Genomic DNA, 16533 nt, shown 5'->3' on the forward strand with positions numbered 1-16533 from the left:
TCTCCTGCTGGAGCAGGGGGCTGGACTAGATGACCTCCGAGGTCCCTTCCGGCTCTACTCTGTTCTGATCCTGATTCTGAGAGGCGGTCCGCAGCTCCCGGGCTCTCCTGCCCTACCAAGGCAACTGGCCGGGCTGAGGGGAGCCGCGGGGAGGCGCCGTTGCAAGCCGAGGTCGGACTCAAGTTTCCCCTCCGGGACGCCGCTCGCTGCCCAGTTTGGCTCGGCCGAATTGTTGGAAAGCCGCGCTGGGCCACGAAATCCGGAGCGGGCCGGGCACTGGCCTTGCGCGCCGTTTGGGCGCAGATCGGGTGGGTGAGCTGGATCGGGTGGACAATTCTCTCTCTCTCTCTCTCTCTCTCTCTCTCCCCCCCCCTCGCTTTGCGCTAAGCCCGATTTTGGGAAGGCAGCGGGCAGCTCGGGGTCCCTCCGCTCCAGGGCTTTGCGCGAGGCGAGGGACGAGCCCCCCCCCCGTCCTGGTCTGAATGTGAGCTGTGGATCGCTGGGGGGGCCGTGTCGCCAGTTTGGTCGCTCCCCCCTTCCCAAGACTTTTAAGGGACCCCGCACCTGCCCCTCGAGCGATTTCCCCCCTCTCGCCATTCATCCACACACACACACCCCCAGTCTACCCGCAAACCTTTATTCGTGGTTTCCTTAAGCCGGGCTGTTAAAACTTGCCGCTAAAAGGGAGCTGGGTTAGGATGACGCAGCCCCGCTTCGGAATAGGAATAGGAATAGAGGGATGGGATGGAATGGGATTGAAGAGAAGAGGAGAAGAATGGGATAGAATAGAAATAGGAATAGAAGAGAAGAATAGGATAGAATAGAAATAGAATAGAAATAGAAAGAATAATAACAGAAGAGAAGGATGGGGTAGGGTAGAGTAGGAATAGGAAGAGAAGAATGGGATAGAATAAAAATAGGAAGAGAATAGAAGAATGGGATAGAATAGAAATAGAAAGAATAATAGAGAAGTGAAGGATGGGGTAGGGTAGAGTAGAGTAGGAATAGGAATAGGAAGAGAAGAGAAGAGGAGAAGGATGGGACAGAATAGAAATAGGAATAGAATAGAAGAGAAGAATAGGATAGAATAGAAATAGAAAGAATAATAGAAGAGAAGAGAAGGATGGGGTAGGGTAGAATAGAGTAGAGTAGGAATAGAAGAGAAGAGAAGAGAAGAGAAGGATGAGGTAGGGTAGAGTAGAGTAGGAATAGGAATAGGAAGAGAAGAGAAGAGGAGAAGAATGGGATAGAATAGAAATAGGAATAGAAGAGAAGAGAAGAATAGGATAGGATAGAATAGAAATAGAAAGAATAATAGAAGAGAAGAGAAGAGAAGAGAAGAGAAGGATGGGGTAGGGTAGAATAGAGTAGAGTAGGAATAAGAATAGAATAGAATAGAATAATGGAATGAAGGAGTAGAGTAGAGTAGAGTAGAATAATGGAATGGAGGACTAGAATAGAATAGAGCAGAGCAGAGCAGAGTAGAATAAATTAGAATAGAATAGAATAGAATTGGAAGGGACCTTGGAGGTCTTCTAGTCCCACCCCCTGCTCAGGCAGGAAACCCTACCATTTCAAACAAATTCCAGGAAGGGATGGGGGAGGGGTGTTTCCGGGAACGAGCCAGCGAGGAGCAGCGGAGACCCCGCCGGACTTTCCACTTTCAAGCCGCCGGAGCAGGAATCACCCGGCCTCTACGGGCGCCCCTCCCTGCCCGCCGCCGTTTATGGGCACGACCCCCGCCTAGGACCCGGAGCTGGAGAAGCCTCGGAAGAGCCGCTCTGCCCTCCCCAGAGTTTGGCCGCAGCTTTTGGCCCTTCCACGCGGTGGGGGAGCTCCGCGTTTCGTCCCCCGCCCCCCTCCGCCGCGCGCGCGGAAAAAAGTCGCGTAAGTTGCAAAGTTGCGGCTCGTTTATTCTCTGCGCGCGAGAAGCTGCGCTTTGTTGCGCAAAACCGAAGGGAAAATCGTCCCGGGGGTTCTCCAGAGGAAGTCTGGAGGAGCGACGAGGGGGAACAGGGAACTCCCCCCCCCGCAAGGTAAGGTCAAAAAAGTCAGCACCCGACGGTGCGAGCAAAACTCTAGCTGCGACTTAGCTAAAAAAAACCACCTTAATAATAATAATAATAATGATGATGATGATGATGATGATGATGCAAGCAAGGGTAGTACCAATAGTGATAGGTGCCTTGGGTGCAATCCCAAAACAACTGGAGCACCACTTGAACACAATTGGCATTGACAAATTCTCTATTAGTCAATTGCAAAAGGCGGCCTTATTAGGAACTGCTTCCATCCTGCGACGATATCTGTAATACCATCAAACATCCACATCTGCCTATCCCAGGTCCTGGGTAAGGACTCGATAGGTAGACAGAATGCCAAATCCAGTCTGAACATCTGGCTGACTGTGCGATGATCGATGATGATGATGATGATCATGATGGTAGTAGTAGTAGTAGTAGTAGTAGTAGTAGTAGTAGTAGTAGTAGTAGTAGTAGTAAAGTTGGAAGGGACCTTGGAGGTCATCTAGTCCAACCCCCTGCTCAGGCAGGAGATCCTGTACCATTTCAGACAACTGGCTGTCCAGCCTCTTCTTAAAAACCTCCAGTGTTGGAGCACCCACAACTTCTGAAGGCAAGCTGTTTTCACTGTAAGTTCTAGGTTGCTTCTCACCTTGATGAGTTTCCACCCGTTGCTTCTTGTCCTGCCTTCAGCTGCTTTGGAGGTTAGCTTGACTCCCTCTTCTTTGGGGCAGCCCCTCAAATACTGGAATACTGCTATCATGTCACCTCTACAGTATATTCTTCTTTTCTCTAAACTAGCCATAACCCACTTCTTACAACTGTCCTTCATATGTTTTAGTCTCCAGGCCTTTCATCGTCTTAGTTGCTCTTCTCTGCACTTTTTCCAAAGCCTCAACATTTTTTTTTTGTAATGTGCTGACCAAAACTGGATGCAGTATCCCAGGTGTGGCCTTACTAAGGTTTTATAAAGCGATACTAATACTTCATGCCATTTTGATTCTGTGCCAAAGTCACTTCTATGAGATAAGAGGGGAGATGGAATAGAGAATGAGATGAATAAATAAAAGTCATCCTAAGAAATAGATCTGCGCAACCAGCCCCTGTCTGTGAAGAGGACGATGGTGGTCGAAGGGTTCCCAGTAGCAAACCGATGGCTGGACTGGTGACACTGGCTAAGGACGTGATGCCGCACAGCCCTGACTCCTGCTTACGCTATTCCAGACAATCAGCACACAATTGCTGCTGAAGGAGTTTATTTCTTTCCCTGTTTTATCCTGAATCCGACTCAAAATAATTTTGCACGGTGCCCCATTTGTTGCCATCAAGACATCAGATGTGGAAGATGAATCGGATGGTTCAGCAGGGCTTCATATTGATAAACTGGTTCACTTGGGTGGAGCAGCTGGGAACAAACACATAACATTGTTAAGTTTGGCTATAAACATTCTTAGCTTTGGTCAAGGAAACGGGTCTCGCCTTGCACACACGTCTTTCCCTGTCCTGCTCTTTTAAATGTGCTGGATTATGTCTGCCCCACCAGTGAGTCATAGGGACTTTACGTGAGAGCAAAGCCTGATGATCAAGGCAAGCTCGCCTAGTGGTTGATGACATGGTCCGGCGCTTGCTGTGATGATGTATTAAGACTGCAGACAGACAATGTCATGGTTCTGACAGATGAAACTCTTCAAAGAACTTTGAGGCATTGTTTATCTTAAAGCAGTGGTTCTCAACCTTTTTAATGCCGCGACCCCCAACCGTTTGTAAGTCGAGGACTACTCAACCGTTCGTAAGTCGAGGACTACTCAACTGGTGCAGCACCGTTTGCAGAATGGGACTTTTGGCGGGCTCAGCAGGGCAGAGACAGCCTGGACAATTCCTATTGGCTTTTGAAAGCCAATAGAATTAGACTCTATTCAAGAGAGTCTATTCTATTGGCTTCCAAAAGCCAATAGAATAAAAGGGAGTAGCATAGCTAAGGAAAAGGGGGAAAAATGGCGGGCTGCGTTGTTTGGCGACCTCCGTGAAATGGTCGTTCGACCCCAAATGGGGTCCCGACCCACAGGTTGAGAACCACTGTCTTAAAGAATCTTTATTTAAGAAGCATAGCATCGGCACGTACATGGTCGAAGCCAAAATCTGAATTCCCCTCCCCTGAACACATACTATCAAAGCATAATTCCCTCCTCTAATTTACGGTCATAAATCACATTCTCCAATTAGTTTGAAATGCAGACTTTCCTTATCCAACCCTCATCTTTTATTTCAAACAACCTTGAATCACGCACTACTACAATGTCTAACTAATTCCCATACACATTCCTCCCCCCCCCCCCCCAGTATCATCTAATTCTAACTCTCATTCGTCATCTTCAGGCTGGTGTTTTCGGCTTCGTGCTTCTAGGAGCACAAAGCATGAAGCCGAAAACACCAGCCTGAAGATGACGAATGAGACTTTGTTGAAACGTCGCCAAGACACTTCCAATTTGACGTGGGAGAAAACCCGAATAACCAAAGACCTACATACAAACACCCGTGAAAATCTCAGAAAACATATATATATGTTTTCTGAGCCAGTTTCATCTTGAGCAAAAGGTCCTTTTGTTGAACAATTTAGGTGCCTTTCTTTAAAGTGAATAAACGTATGGAAGTAAATCAATCAAGCAATCCCTCTCGCTTGCTTATTTATAGCATTCCAAATCATAAAACAAACAAAGTCGTGTTTACTGTTTTGTAGCATAAATTCAGAACAATCTTCAAAAGTCCCATCGGTCCAAGAATATCAAGAAAGGAACAGAGACAATGTGATTGAAGCTGGAAGGACTGGAAACACTTTGATTCAATGGTCCTCTGTTAAACTAACTAAACCATTAGATGAAGTAACACCAGTCAGGTTACCAGAAGTATTAGGAAAGAAGCTACAGTAAATTGCTTGAAATCCAGTTGGGAAACTGAAGCATCTGGATTTTTACTTTTGACCCAAAGGATCCCATAGCTACAGACATTCTCTTCTTTTAGATAGATAGATAGTTAGTTAGTTAGTTAGTTAGTTAGTTAGTTAGTCAGACAGACAGACAGACAGACAGACAGACACAAGATCACCACTATGATTATCGCTGCCACTATGATTATCCTATTTTGCAAAATAAAAGCAGGAATATGAAAGCAATAGAAAGACACAGCCCCAAAACCCCAGGAAGATGCACTGGGAATTCTAATGAAGATCTAACCTTCCACCCAAGCTAACATCCAGCCCTTGCAGACTCTGCTTATTAGAGGGCCTCATCCATACCTGTCCAAAGCACATCCACCAGGAGCTCCTCCATCCAAGGATACTGCCCACACCATCCATCGAGCAAGGTGGCTTTCTCCGAACTGGATAATTGGACAGTCTTCCTGTTCTTTAACTCAGAATCTGATCTAGTTAACACCAGTGTCCTTGACCAAGCTTTTATCTGGTTGAACTTGGCAGGTGTCCGTTTTTTTTTTTTAATTGTTCAGGTTCCTCAGGTTCTTCCTGAGCAGATGTACAGTTGGGATGTGCAAGGATGGCCTAGCTAGCCCATAAAAAATGGTCATTATGAAAAAAGATGAGTCATAGTAACCGAATGAAAAGCATCGCGAGATTTTTCTTCAAAGGATAGAAAGTGCTTCTGGCCTGCCTCTTGCAGAGACGAAGACGTAGAAGTAAAGGGGAAGGTGGTATTTCAATATAATTCCTATCGGATGAGGAGGGGGGCACGATGGCTCAGTGATTAGAGACATCCAGGTTTGACACCCAAGCTCCGTGCAACAGGGGGTAAGCTCCTGTTCCTTGCTCCAGCACCTGACCCCCTAGCACTGTGGTGGCGAACCTATGGCACGCGTGCCACAGGTGGCACGCAGAGCCCTCTCTGTGGGCATGCGCACTGTTGCCCCAGTCCTAGGCCTTCAGCTGGGTTTTATAAAATCTTTTCGCTTTAGGCCTCCGCCGCCGTGTGCAAAAAAAAACAAACGGTTCAATCAATTTCAACTTCTCGCGGGAAAAAAAGAGATCTTGCAAAGTTGGAATTGATTGATTGAACATTTTAGTCCCACCCAGTCTGCCGTTACCACCACAGCCATGCCTACCCAATGGGCCACACCCACCCAATTGGCAACACCCAGCCAATGGGCCACACCCACCCGGCACCTGATGATGCATAAGTGGGTTTTGGGTTGCAGTTTGGGCACTCGGTCTCTAAAAGGTTCGCCATCGTTGATCTATATAATCTATCACATCTATCTATCTACATCTCTCTGTTCAGTGACGGTTCTGAACATCCCCTTCACAATTGCCCTTATCTATAAAGGACATCCAGATGATTGGAGACAGACAGAAATTCCAAACTGAAGAGAAAATAATATTTGTATCAATAAAGCTAAAATTAGCACAACCAGTCCTACAAGGAATCTCTAAAGCTTACATTAAGCCAAGAAGGTTTATTCTAACCGGCAGAACTTGTCAATTGAAGAAGCTGCTGTGGATTAAAATTCTGACGGTTTGTAAAAGCAAATAAATTACAGTAATTTGTTGGAAGGGAATGTTCTTCCTCTTAAAGAGAATGATGTCTAGTTAAATTTATGGCAAGGAGATACTTTCAGTTAGTGAAGGGCAAGTCTGTCTCATCAAGAATCCACTTTATTCCCTTTTCTCTTCTTGGAAAAGTCTTCTCCAATTTCAGTAGCCCCAAGATTAATTCTCAACTCTTCTTCCCTATGAAGAAAAATTCAAGTAGTGAAGCTTGTATCTAGCACAGTGGTTCTCAACCTTTTTAATGCCGCGACCCCAACTGGTCTTAAGTCGAGGACTACTCAACCGGTTGTAAGTCGAGGACTACTCAACTGGTGCAGCACCGTTTGCAGAATGGGACTTTTGGCAGGCTCAGCAGGGCAGAGACAACCTGGACAATTCCTATTGGCTTTTGAAAGCCAATAGAATTAGACTCTATTCAAGAGAATCTATTCTATTGGCTTTCAAAAGCCAATAGAATAAAAGGGAGTAGCACAGCTAAGGAATAGGGGGGAAAAAATGGCGGACTGCGTTGTTTGGCGACCCCCATGAAATGGTCATTCGACCCCAAATGGTGTCCCGACCCACAGGTTGAGAACCACTGATCTAGCAGTTATGATTCTGCCCACCATCAGGTGAATGGGGCCATGCATAGAAGGCTAATACATGCCAATATTAGAAATAAAACCTTGGGTTTTATATAAAGAGCTATTAGGATAAGAAATAGAACATCTAGGTGAAATATAGTAAGAAGGTGTCTTTTGGAAAAATATGTTTGTTTTAGGTATGATAATTACTTTGATGAGATTTAAATTTTACTTAATGGGTTAAAAAGGCTTTTTAGAGAGATGGATTGATTTATAGAATATATATCTGAAATAGAGTGAGAATGTATTTTTTTTTGGAGTAATATTTTTATTTTAGGTGGGATAATCACTTTGCAATGGAAGGAGAACAAGAAAATGGATTGTGATAAAGGAAGACATGGCATTAATAAATGAGTTATTAGAATAAGAAATAGAATATATTTGGGAAATGTAAGAATGTAACTGTTGGAATAATATGTTTATTTTAGACATAACTACTAGGTTATGAAACAAGAGAATTTAAGGATACCTGAAGTGTAAATAATATATTTATTTAAGGCTAAATTGGGTTAATGGCAAGTTAGTAAAGCTTAAAAACAGGATTTGGACTTATATAGGTGAAATGCCATTGATAATTTTTTTTGATTGATTGAATTTTATTTAGAAATGTATTAATTTGAATATGTTATATTAATGGAAGGAAATAGAGAGGGAATTTTTAAAGAATTAACCTGAGCCATATATGTACGATTTTGTTTCTGGATGATTGATTACCCCATCACCACGTTGTTTCTTAAGCACCTTGATGTAAAAACTAAAAAACTAATAACACTTGTTCAAAAAAAAAAGAAAAGAAAGAAAAAGAAAGAAAACCTTGAAAAGAAAGCTGATTTAACTCTTGCTGATGGGACTGACAGCCGAGGCGGCCAGGATGAGCCCCCCCCCCAGGTGTGTCGAGAAGCAGAGACGGTCAACCTGGTTTGTGTTTGATTGCTCTCTTTTTCCCCTAAATTGCACCTGCCCTAGTTCTACTGGATTGTATTTGGTTCATTTATACTTTGCCTTTTGCATTTCTTCCCAGTGTAAACTGCTTCAAGGTTTGTGAGAATGGGAAGCAATTAACCAATCCATGAAGTAAATAATAAATTGACGACTTACTGACAAGGAAAGTCAATGGGGAAGCCAGATTTACTTAATAACTGTGGCAAGAAAGATGGTAAAATATTATTAATAATAATAATAATAATAAAGTTGGAGGAGACCTTGGAGGTCATCTAGTCCAACCCTCTGCTCAGGCAGGAACCCTATACCATTTCAGACAAATGGCTGTCCAGTCTCTTCTTAAAAACTTCCAGTGTTGGCGCATTCACCACTTCTGGAGGCAGGTTGTTCCACTGGTTAATTGTTCTCACTGTCAGGAAGTTTCTCCTTAGTTCCAGGTTGCTTCTCTCCTTGATTAGTTTCCACCCGTTGCTTCTTGTCCTGCCTTCAGGCGCTTTGGAGAATAGCTTGACTCCCTCTTCTTTGGAGCAGCCCCTGAGATACTGGAACCCTGCTATCATGTACTTTGGGCTCCATCATCGCCGTTAGTCAAGGACTATCTGTATTTCAGTTTTATAGCTTATTTCAATCAAAATAGACTCTGGGTAATGCAGTTTGAATTTATTCGTCCTTATAGTGGCACAGAGTAATATACAGTGTTTCAATCAATCATCAGTGAATCAGACTGTGCTTCCGTAGATTCATGTTTGGCTCACAGCTAAACGGTGATTTTTAGTTTCAGAAATGATATATAGTGTATTCTGTTAATTAAAATTTATTAATGATGCTCTGAGCAATTACGATTTCCCTAACATTAATAAAGGACATCCTTGACTTATAACCGTTTGTTTAGTGATCGTTTGATGTCAAAACGACATGGGAAAAAATAGGACAGTGATGGCGAACCTTTTAGAGACCGAGTGCCCAAACTGCAACCCAAAACCCACTTCCGCATCGCCGGGTGCCAGGTGGGCATGGCCCACTGGGTGGGCGTGGCTGTGGTGGTCATGGCAGACTGGGTGGGTGTGCCCAAGCTGGGCATGGTCACCTTGATGTTGCTCGCAGGGAGGGATGCCTATGGAGACTGGGCAGGATTGGGAGAGATCCACGGGGTCTCTGGCAGGTGGGGTGGTGGGCAGGAGGCTTGTCCTGCAGGGTGAGGTGAGGTGAGGCAGGGCAGGGGTGCCATTGCCGCAGGGTGAGACGGGTCGGGGCGGCTGGTGCCTGACACCATCGGCCCCTCGCAGAGGCCAGCGAGCGCATGGCGGCCAACAGTGTCCGTCAGCAGCCACAGCCTGCCGGCCCCTTGACTGGTGCACTCTGGGGCTCTACAGCCCGCCGCTAACAGTTCAGAGAAGCCGCCTCTGAACTGGACGGTTGGCCGACAGCTGAGGAGGCAATGCAGTGGGTGGTGCCTAGGAAAAGGAGAGCATGCGAAGCCAGGAGGGATGGGACGGAGGGGAGAGAAAGCAGCCGTGCTGGGATGCATCTGGGCACGTGGAACCTCGGCAAGTTAGCGGGCGGCTGCTTGAAGAGGGATCGTTGCCATCTCCGGGGCATGGCACGCGTGCCCACAGAGAGGGCTCCGAGTGCCACCTCTGGCACGCGTGCCATAGGTTCGCCACCACTGAAATAGGAGTTGAAAACCAATGGTTTCAAGTCAAAGATTCCCTGCGTTGAAATGAGTACATTTTTAATAAGAACTTAAACAAAGCAAAAGTATTTTTCTGGGATGTGGAAGAGCAAGCTATGATTCAAAGCACTTTTAAAATGTAATTGGAAGATCCAAATCCTATGTCTTGAGAATAAAACTGCCATCTTTGCTTTTACTTCTGGTATTTAATCCTGGCATGGATAAGGTCCCCCGGGAGTCAGCTTTAAAGAAGCAGGTATAGATTTAAAAAAAAAATCAAAATGATTTCGAAGCAGATGAAGCCCCCAAAGACACTTTTCCAAAGACAACTGGACTTCCTTGATTTTTATTTTGAAAACGTTTCGCTTCTCATCCAAGAAGCTTCTTTAGTTCTTAAGTAGAACTGAAGAAGCTTCTTGGATGAGAAGCGAAACGTCTTCAAGGAAAAACAAAGTCCAGTTGCCCCTTGAAAAAGCATCTTTGGGGAAACCGTGACTTGGAGGACTTGAGAATCTCCATAGACAAGCAGAGGAAGCCTCAAATAGACTGTTGGTCTCGCATTCTTCTGCCTTGATATTTTTCATCCGAATTCAGCGAGTGGAATCTGAAAGGGAAAATATCGGATTCTTAGGGCACAGTTTTTATTTCACATTTTTGGGGCCTTATTTGAAAATCCTCCACTGGGAAGATTGGTTTTAACTGCAGGTGGGGGGGGGTTTCATATATGTTCACATACCCTGAGTTGTGGTAAGAAAAAGAAGGGTAGTTGCAACTTGAAAACAGCAAGGAAGAAATGGGGCATTTCCCCTTCTTTTTGTAATGACATTGTGTCATTTCTTACATAAGAATGACATTACAAAGTATGATTTCATGAAACAAGCAGAAGAATCTTCTGGATTCTTGTGGCCCCATTTCAAGAGTCTCCTGAGACAGAGATGGACAACTATGGCAACTTTATGATCTGTGGACTTCAACTCCCAGAATTCCACACTGGCTGTGGACTTCAACTCCCAGAATTCCATGCTGGCTGTGGACTGCAACTCCCAGAATTCCATGCTAGCCATGGACTTCAACTCCCAGAATTCCATGCTAGCCATGGACTTCAACTCCCAGAATTCCACACTGGCTGTGGACTTCAACTCCCAGAATTCCACACTGGCTGTGGACTTCAATAACCAGAATTACATGGTGACTGTGGACTTCAACTCCCAGAATTCCATGCTGGCTCAGGAATTCTGGGAATTGAAGTCCACAGCCAGTGTGGAATTCTGGGAATTGAAGTCTACAGCCAGTGGACTTCAGCAAAGTTGCCATAGTTCCCAACCCTATCCTGAGGGATGAGGTTAGGACAGGGGTAGGCAACTTTGGCTCTTTTACGACTGGTGAACTTCAACTCCCAGAATTCCTGAGTCAGCCTGGCTCAGCTTGGAAACCTCTCCCTTTCCCCTCAGCATGGCTGGCTCAGGAATTCTGGGAGTTGAAGTCCACCAGTCATAAAAGAGCCAAGGTTGCCTACCCCTGGGTTAGGAAAACATCTCAGGGGTAGGGTGAACCTGAGAGATAAGGCGCTCATGTGGTGTTGGTAATTTGGCACTGATACCTCCCAGCATCGCACTTGGTTCCTGATGGGATGAAAAGAGGGGGGTCTTTTGTGCTCTCTGAGCCTGGTAGTTTTCTTGGGGACGTTTCCGTACCCAGCTGGGTAACATGATCAGTGCTAGAAGGGAGCTGGGTTTATAAACAGAGAGGAAAACCCACTCCCTTCTAACGCTGATGTTATTACCCAGTTGGGTAATGAATCATTTGCAAAAAAACCCCACCAAGCTCAGAGAGCACCAAGGACCCCCTCGGTTCAACCCAGAGCTACCAATATTCTCCTCTATTGGTGTTACAAAATTGTGATTATTTAACCCAGTGGTTCTCAACCTTTTCAATGCCGCGACCCCCAACCGTTCGTAAGTCGAGGACTACTCAACCGGTCGTAAGTCGAGGACTACTCAACTGGTGCAGCACCGTTTGCAGAATGGGACTTTTGGCGGGCTCAGCAGGGCAGAGACAGCCTGGACAATTCCTATTGGCTTTTGAAAGCCAATAGAATTAGACTCTATTCAAGAGAGTCTATTCTATTGGCTTTCAAAAGCCAATAGAATAAAAGGGAGTAGCACAGCTAAGGAAAAGGGGGAAAAAATGGCGGACTGCGTTGTTTGGCGACCCCCGTGAAATGGTCGTTCGACCCCAAATGGGGTCCCGACCCACAGGTTGAGAGCCACTGCTTTAACCTAAGGGAGAAGGGAAATGTTTACAAGTTACTCAATCACCATCCAAAACCGAGTCATCAAAAATGAAAAACTGTGCAGCCATTAAGGAGACGGTGATCAATGGTGGAGGCTGTTCATTTTTTCTCAGTGTTTCTCTTGGGATGTAGACTCAAACATGAGCAAAACTGGACTAAGCCAGAGAGTCCAGATGCTGTAACGGTCGCAGGTGTGAAAAATGATCATAAGTCATCTTTTTCACTCCTATTGTAACTTTTATTGTAAATTGAGGACTACTTGTATTATTATGCCAGAGTAAAGCCCTTCACCTGAGTAAATGGGTCCAGCCCTCTCAACATATAATTATTTGCACGGGATCTCAGAAAACCACAAGAAAAAGAAAGGTATTAAACCATACCTGAAACAGTTAGCCTTGCATCACCTACGTAAAGAACTCCAGGTGCTCCTTCTCTCAACTGGTACTTTACCGAATCAAAGCGTGTTACTTTGTGGATGGAAAGAGAACAGTTGGGGTGAATGTCTTCCCGCCCACTGTAACTTGCTCCTCGCGAAGTTCCCTCAGTTGGGAGCCGGTATCTTGTTCCGATTTCCCTCATTCTTTCTGGTGGAGAAGATTGCCGGTACCAGGAGCAGAAGACAATATGATTTGGGACTGTTGGTGGGTTAAACCAAACATCAGATCCCGCCGTGGGATTTTGAGGTTCAATCACAATACGGATTGTCTCTTCAGTTCTGGCCAGATGGAAGATGGTGGCTGCAGAAGAGGAGAAAAGAGAAAGGGGGGGGGGAAATGACTCTAAGCAAAATAAATTTTAAGCAAAAAGCCTATTGAATGAATTAGTTCTTGGCAGAAACAAACTTTTCTGGCAAATGTTGTTGCAGGCTGATTTGAGCGCGATAAGATTAAAAAGACACTCTCCTTTATACACAGTTGATGGGATCTTTGAGTATGTTAAAATATTGGAGTTCAAACGATCCAAATTCGTATTTTTTTTTTCAATGCTATGTGTTTATGAGGTTCCAGCAAGCCATTTCAGATTAATTTGAGGTGTGGTGGTCGACTATTTGTTACGTTATTAAGTCTCAGGATTCATAAGTTCATTAACTGAAATAAACGCATAAGTTCATTAACTTATGCAATGCATAAACATTACTGGCCCCAAAGTCCTGTTTTGCAAAATAAGACCAGCATTAATGTCAAAACGATAGAGGAGAGCTACAAAAAACAAACAAACAAACAAAAAAAAACAGGTAGAAATTTCAGGAATTCTAATTTGAATTATTATTAATAATTAGATTAAATATAGCAGCCCACTCTAATTTTATTTATTTATTTAGAACATTAAAACCACTGCTCGTTTTTCAACCAACTCTGGGCAGCTTCCCATAATATAAAAGCTATAAAACTCAACCAATTACAACATTAAAAAAAAAGCCTCATGCCAAATTGATTCTCTTGGCAGCTTATAAAAATTATATTAAAACAATGAAGAATATAAATTAACTGCATCCAGTTTTGGTCACCACGATGTAAAAAAGATGCTGAGACTCTAGAAAGAGTACAGAGAAGAGCAACAAAGATGATTAGGGGACTGGAGGCTAAAATATATAAGGAACGGCTGCTGGAATTGGGTATGTCTAGTTTAACTAAGAGAAGGATGAGGGGGAACAGGATAGCAGTGTTCCAATATCTCAGGGGCTGCCCCAAAGAAGAGGGAGTCAAGCTATTCTCCAGAGCACCTGAAGGCAGGACAAGAAGCAACGGATGGAAAGTAATCAAGGAGAGAAGCAACCTAGAACTAAGGAGAAACTTCCTGACAGTTAGAACAATTAACCAGTGGAACAACCTGCTTCCAGAAGCGGTGAATACTCCAACACAGGAAGTTGTTAAGAAGAGACTGGACAGCCATTTGTCTGAAATGGTATAGGGTTTCCTGCCTGAGCAGGGGGTTGGACTAGATGACCTCCAAGATCCCTTCCAACTTTATTATTGTTGTTGTTGTTGTTGTTGTTGTAATCAATGGACTAAGCAGCCATTAGAACTGATGATCCAACTGTCTACCTACGTTCACATCAAGTCCTTTCAGACATTGCAGAAAAAAAACAAACCCCAGGTAGATGCATCAAGAATTCTAACAAAGACCCAACCCACCACTCAAATCTTATCCAACTTTTTTTTTGAGGTTCTCATCCATACCTGTCCAAAGCACCATCCACCAGGAACTCTTCCCTCCATGGATGCTGCATACATCTTCCATTGAGCAAGGTGACGTTCTGTGCACTGAAAAATCAGATCCTCAGCTCCAGAATCAAAATCTGGTATTATCAGGGCCACTGACCAGCTTTTATCCTGAAGAACCTGGCAGAGGAGAGGCGTCCAACTTCTTATCTCTCAGCCTCTTCATGGTTACACAGAGCCAACTTGTTCTTTCCAAATGGGTGTAGGAAGATGCACAAGTTGTAATGTACAACAAGGAAGATGTAAATGTACTAGCGAACCCACAAAGTTTGTCATTACTAAAAGAACGGGGCACGGTAATCAAGTTCAAAGCATATATATTTCCTTGCTTATTTACCAAATTTAAATGCCCCCCCCCAACTCGTCTACAGGCAACTAAAAGGGCTACAGTACATGGCATCTGTGGTACATCTTGCAGAGGTAATGTGGGTTACTAGCAGACATAAAGGAAAGGTTGTATTTGAATAAAATTCCTATGAAATTACCGGTGTATCTGATACAAGATGCCAAGAAGCTTTCCTCAAATTCTTTTCCACAAAAAAGAATACAAAGAGAATGCAATAATTGTGCACTATTCCTCATTCCTCATATACCATGAAGGTTACGGATAACAGATAATGTAGTAACTGTGAGAGGGACCTCGGAGTCCTAGTGGACAATCACTTAAATATGAGCCCGCCGTGTGCTGCAGCTGCCAAAAAGGCCAACACAGTGCTAGGCTGCATTAACAGAGGGATAGAATCAAGATCACATGAAGTACTAATATAACTTTAAAATGCCTTGGTAAAGCCACACTTGGAATACTGCATCCAGTTTTGGTCACAATGTAAAAAAGATGTTGAGATTCTAGAAAGAGTACAGAGAAGAGCAACAAAAATGATCAGGGGACTGGAGGCTAAAGCATATAAGAAACGGCTGCTGGAATTGGGTACGTCTAGTTTAATGAAGAGAAGGACGAGGGGGTACATGATAGCAGGATTCCAGTATCTCAGGGGCTGCCCCAAAGAAGAGGGAGTCAAGCTATTCTCCAAAGCACCTGAAGGCAGGATAAGAAGCAACGGATGGAAACTAATCAAAGAGAGAAGCAACCTAGAACTAAAGAGAAACTTCCTGACAGTTAGAACAATTAACCAGTGGAACAACCTGTCTCCAGAAGCGGTGAATGCACCAACACTGGAAGTTTTTAAGAAGAAACTGGACAGCCATTTGTCCAAAATGGTATAGTGTTTCCTGCCTGAGCAGGGGGTTGGATTAGATGACCTCCAAGGTCCCTATTAACTTTATTATTACTATTACTATTATTACTATTACTATTATTACTATTATTATTATTATTATTATTATTATATAAAGTTGTCACGCCAACTTTAAAACAAGCAGGTCGATTAATCGAGAAATTATTTGATCCTGTTTTGCTATTCTCCAAAGAAACTAAAAGCGACTGACAGGTTCCCAAGTGCCAGTAAAGAGATTTTATTGTGGGCCCACCATCTTTAAACCATCTTATTGAGGCACTCTCAAAACAAAATCACGAGAAGCGAACTGAATGGAAAGAATACAGTGGAACTGATTCTGCATTTAGCGGTATGACATTCCCATTCTAAACGTGGAACTAAAGAACAGCAAATTGCTTTTGTATAGGGGTCTGTAGGGTGTGGTCGAAAAGTTCCAAGTTGGTGACCCCAATGGATTAACAATGCGCGTGACCGATAGTGGGAGCTTCACTCGCTTTTGGGGCAGTTGGTCGTAACTGGGAACGGCCGCTTAAGTGCAAAAGTTCCCTTGAAAGTCCTTAATGGCTTAATGGGAGTGGTTTAGTTATGGGACCATGTTTCCTTGGTTTCTACCTGTCTTATCCAATCCAGTTGGAGAATACACTGGGATTTTGTCACTTGGCTGGGACGTTCGTGCCATGGTGTCCGGCCTCTGGATATCACCCTACTAGAGATTAGAGGGGCCATAACTCTGCTGGTCTTCTTCAAGACTTTGAAAAGTTGGGTTTACGCCCCTGTTTGGGATCCTGGGTGTCTGTCAGAAGCTGTCGCCTGGCAGAGTCCAGGGTTGTTTTATGATTCTCGCTGCTGTGTGTCCTTTAAAAAAAAAAAATACTGCATGAATTTTATTTACTCTTTATTTATTTTTATTGTAGGCCACCCATATATGTGAGATAAATGGCAATATGTGCATATGTGTTTATATGTAGAT

The 16533-nt window shown here is 44.0% G+C and overlaps 1 protein-coding gene and 1 long non-coding RNA gene across 3 annotated transcripts in view; one reads left to right on the plus strand and one right to left on the minus strand.

Moving 5' to 3' along the window:
* LOC120312023 overlaps window positions 1-16533 on the plus strand; it is a 27033-nt gene continuing 10500 nt past the window's right edge. The window contains exon 1 of one of the 2 annotated variants that reach the window (XR_005557776.1): window positions 1-308. This is a non-coding gene — a long non-coding RNA (uncharacterized LOC120312023). Of the gene's footprint in view, window positions 309-1457; window positions 1888-16533 lie in introns of those variants that run through there. The other variant, XR_005557775.1, reaches the window with a different exon arrangement.
* LOC120312021 (carcinoembryonic antigen-related cell adhesion molecule 6-like) lies at window positions 10247-15042 on the minus strand. The gene is made up of 3 exons (XM_039352221.1): window positions 14287-15042; window positions 12487-12843; window positions 10247-10417 (listed from the first exon to the last, which is right to left on the minus strand). The coding sequence occupies exons 1-3, from the start codon at window positions 14345-14347 to the stop codon at window positions 10404-10406; spliced, it is 432 nt and encodes a 143-aa protein (XP_039208155.1). The 5' UTR covers window positions 14348-15042; the 3' UTR covers window positions 10247-10403.

This window comes from Crotalus tigris, unplaced genomic scaffold (genome assembly GCF_016545835.1).
Source record: "Crotalus tigris isolate CLP2741 ecotype Arizona unplaced genomic scaffold, ASM1654583v1 scf7180000018413.2111637, whole genome shotgun sequence".
Taxonomy (NCBI): Eukaryota; Metazoa; Chordata; class Lepidosauria; order Squamata; family Viperidae; genus Crotalus; species Crotalus tigris.

Bases quoted from the DNA above. Each gene is read 5' to 3' on its own strand.
- LOC120312021 (XM_039352221.1), bottom strand. From the start codon at position 14,347: ATGGAAGATGTATGCAGCATCCATGGAGGGAAGAGTTCCTGGTGGATG. The intron at 12,844-14,286 runs GTATGGATGAGA...CCTCTTCTGCAG, and splicing joins GTGGATGGTGCTTTGGACAG to CCACCATCTTCCATCTGGCC.